Consider the following 3,109-nt stretch of genomic DNA (forward strand, 5'->3'; position numbering starts at 1 on the left):
TTAAGAAACTTGCCCCAGTTTCACAGCTATTAAATGGAAGAGAAAAAAAAAAAAAAAAAACAGGGTTTCAAACCCTGTGGGTTTTTTTTTTTTTTTTTTTAAGAGAGGTTTTTGCTATAGGTGCATGCACTTGCACTTGATGGAGAGACAGAGAGACAGAAAGTGACAAATCACCTCCCTGGAGGGATGACCACACCACAACCCTGCCTTCTCCATCCTCCTCTTGGGATTTTGGGCACACACGCATGCCCATGCACCTGGTGTGAGTTTTAAACCACCGGATCCAGGACTCAAGCTGCGGCCAATTCTGTGGGAGTCCGGTCACATAACCAGTACACCATCTGCTGGTCCCCAACCCCTGTGTTTTTACTCCTAGAGCCTATGCTGTGGCTCTGATCTCTCCTCTACAAAAGTGCACTCTCATACAACGCTGATACAATTTCAGACATCTGCTTGACTCCTTGAGGGCTTTCCCTGCATCCAGTTTTATAATCCCTGATCTAGGGCCCCAGATAGGATGATGAGTCATTATCCATATTAAACTAATCACACTTACAACTACAGGATTTTTTTTATACATAATGTGTTCTACTAAAGATACACTGAAAGAGCTCTTTCTTGCTATACAAGATGGCAGGTGAAAAAGCTGCGAAGCAGGACACTAAGGAAAAGAGACCTGAAGCCAAGAAGTCTGACGCCAGTGGCAAGGTTAAAAAGAGTGACCCCCTGCACCCAGGCCAGCAGGTGGCATGGTGGTTAAGGGTGCTGGACTCCCACATGGCTGACCATGGTTCAAGTCCTGGACTTGGCAGCTTGCTTTCTCACTTCCCCTTTCTCTCATTCTGTCCCTCTCTGCTCAAATAAAAATAAAAATAAATAAATAAAGTTAAATAAAAATAATTTAAGAAAAAAAAAAGGTGATTCCCCCCCCCCTTGAGGCTAAAAACCCAAGAAGAGGAAGCCCCATTGCAGACAAAACTCAATACTAGTCCAGGGCATCAACAGATACTCCCGATCCGCCATGTATTCCAGGAAGGCCATGTACAAGAGGGAATATTCAGACACTAAATTGAGCATGGAAAAGAAAAAGAAGGAGAAGGTTCTTGGCACTGTCATAAAACCAGTTGGTGGAGACAAAGATGGTGGTACCTGGGTGGTTAAACTTCACAAAATGCCTAGGTACTATCCTACTGAAGATGTACCTTAAAAGCTGTTGAGCCACAGCAAAAAAAAAAAAAAAAAAGCTTGTGAGAAAGCTGTGAGCTAGCATCACTCCTGAGACCATTCTGATCATCCTCACTGGATGCCACAGAGGCAAGAGAGTGGTTTTCCTGAAGTAGCTGTGCAGTGGCTTGCTACTTGTGACTGGATTGCTGCTCCTCAAGTTCCACTGTGTAGAACAGTGGAACTGTTCTATACACCAGAAGTCTGTCACTGCCAACTCCACAAAAATTGATAATAGTAAAGTAAAAATCCCAAAGCACCTTACTGATGTTTACTTCAAGAAAAAGAAGCTGTGGAAGCCCAGATACCAGGAAGGTGAGATCTTTGACAGAGAGAAGGAGAAATACAAGATTACAGAACAGAGTAAGGTTGATCAGAAAGCTGTGGATTCACAAATTTTATCAAAAATCAGAGCTGTTCCTCAGCTCCAGAGCTACCTGGATCCGTGTTTGCCCTTACAAATGGAGTTTATCCTCACAAATTTGTATTCAAAATTTTTGCAAAGAACCTAATTAAATAACTGATTATAAGGAAAACTTGGTCTTAGGTGTCAGATGATATCTTATTTACCTCAGGCTGCCATAGCAAAATGCCATAGACTGAGTGGTTTAAAAACAGAAATTTATGGGGACCAGCAATTGGCATGGTGGTTAAAGCACTGGACACTCCCACATGGCTGACAATGGTTCAAGTCTCAGACCTGGCAGCTTGCTTTCTCACTTTCCCTCTTTCTCTGTGTCTCTCTGGTCAAACTAAAAATAAATGAATGAATAGATAAAATTAAATAAATGATTTTTAAAAACCCAGAAATTTATTTCTCATAACTCTAGAGTCTGGAAGTCTAAGAAGAAGGTGCTAGTCTAATTGGTTTCTGGTGAGGGCTCTTTGCCTGGTTGCTGATGGTCACCTTCTTGCAGTGTCTTCACATGACAGAGGGAGTGCTAAAGCCTCTTCCCCTTCTTACTCATCATGAAGGCTCCACCCTCATAAACTTGTCTAAACCCAATTATCTCCTGAAGGCTCATCTCGAAATACATTGGAGTTAGGGCTTTGACATAAGAATGGGAGGAGGAGGCAGAATTCAGACCATAGCTGAATAAGAACTATGGGTAAGAACTATGTTTCTTCTGTTTGCTAAACAAGGAACAAAATACTCATTAGTGGCTTATAACCCACCCACAATTTAGCAGAAGGAGTAGCAGGTACCAAACTAATTTTGAAATCTGAAAGGGTCAGAATCTCAAGGGGGAAGGAGGGCCATGGACATCAGTCACAGATGGCTGTCAGAGTACTCCTACAAAACAGTTAAAGGACCTTGCTAATAGTGTCTGTCTTTCATTTGGAGATGATGTTAATGGCAGTAATTTCAACCTGTGATAGCTTTGGGAACAAATTAGAGTACATTGAAATGCTTTTGTGTTCATAGTACAGAAGGTATTTTTAGAGCCTGGAGCTGTTTGATAAGCACAGCACAGCTCACTTTTAACCATACCTGAACTTTATAATTTACTCCCAGACAATGGGGATCAAGTGCTTGAAGATGGTGGTGTTGGAGAGGAGACTGGCCTTTTTTTATCAACCTGCGGAAATGAAATGGAACATTTATTCTTTCATAAAAGGGAAAGTAGGTTATCTTGACTGTATTTGGTAAATCTTTATTGTTTCCTTAAAAAGTATTCTACATTTGAGAAGACAGAAAAGCATTTAAGAATGAATACATACCTCTGCTCATTTGGCATTTATTTAATGCCTTGAAGTAATAGTCAATCACTGATATAAATGGGATGAGTTCTGGAAGTGTGTACTTAAGGGAATGTCCTATAAAAATTATAATATATATATATATATATATATATATATATATATATACATACACACACACACA

At 40.5% G+C, this 3,109-nt stretch overlaps 1 protein-coding gene across 1 annotated transcript in view; it reads left to right on the forward strand.

Moving 5' to 3' along the window:
- The first annotated feature begins 630 nt into the window (after positions 1 to 630).
- The window catches only part of RFXAP (regulatory factor X associated protein), a 92,050-nt gene continuing 89,571 nt past the window's right edge, over positions 631 to 3,109 (forward strand). The window contains exon 1 of the mRNA XM_014590062.2: positions 631 to 736. Coding sequence (XP_014445548.2) covers positions 631 to 736 — 106 coding nt within the window. The remainder of the gene's footprint in view (positions 737 to 3,109) is intronic.

Source organism: Tupaia chinensis, unplaced genomic scaffold (assembly GCF_000334495.1).
Source record: "Tupaia chinensis unplaced genomic scaffold, TupChi_1.0 Scaffold000402_1, whole genome shotgun sequence".
In the NCBI taxonomy this organism is placed as follows: domain Eukaryota; kingdom Metazoa; phylum Chordata; class Mammalia; order Scandentia; family Tupaiidae; genus Tupaia; species Tupaia belangeri.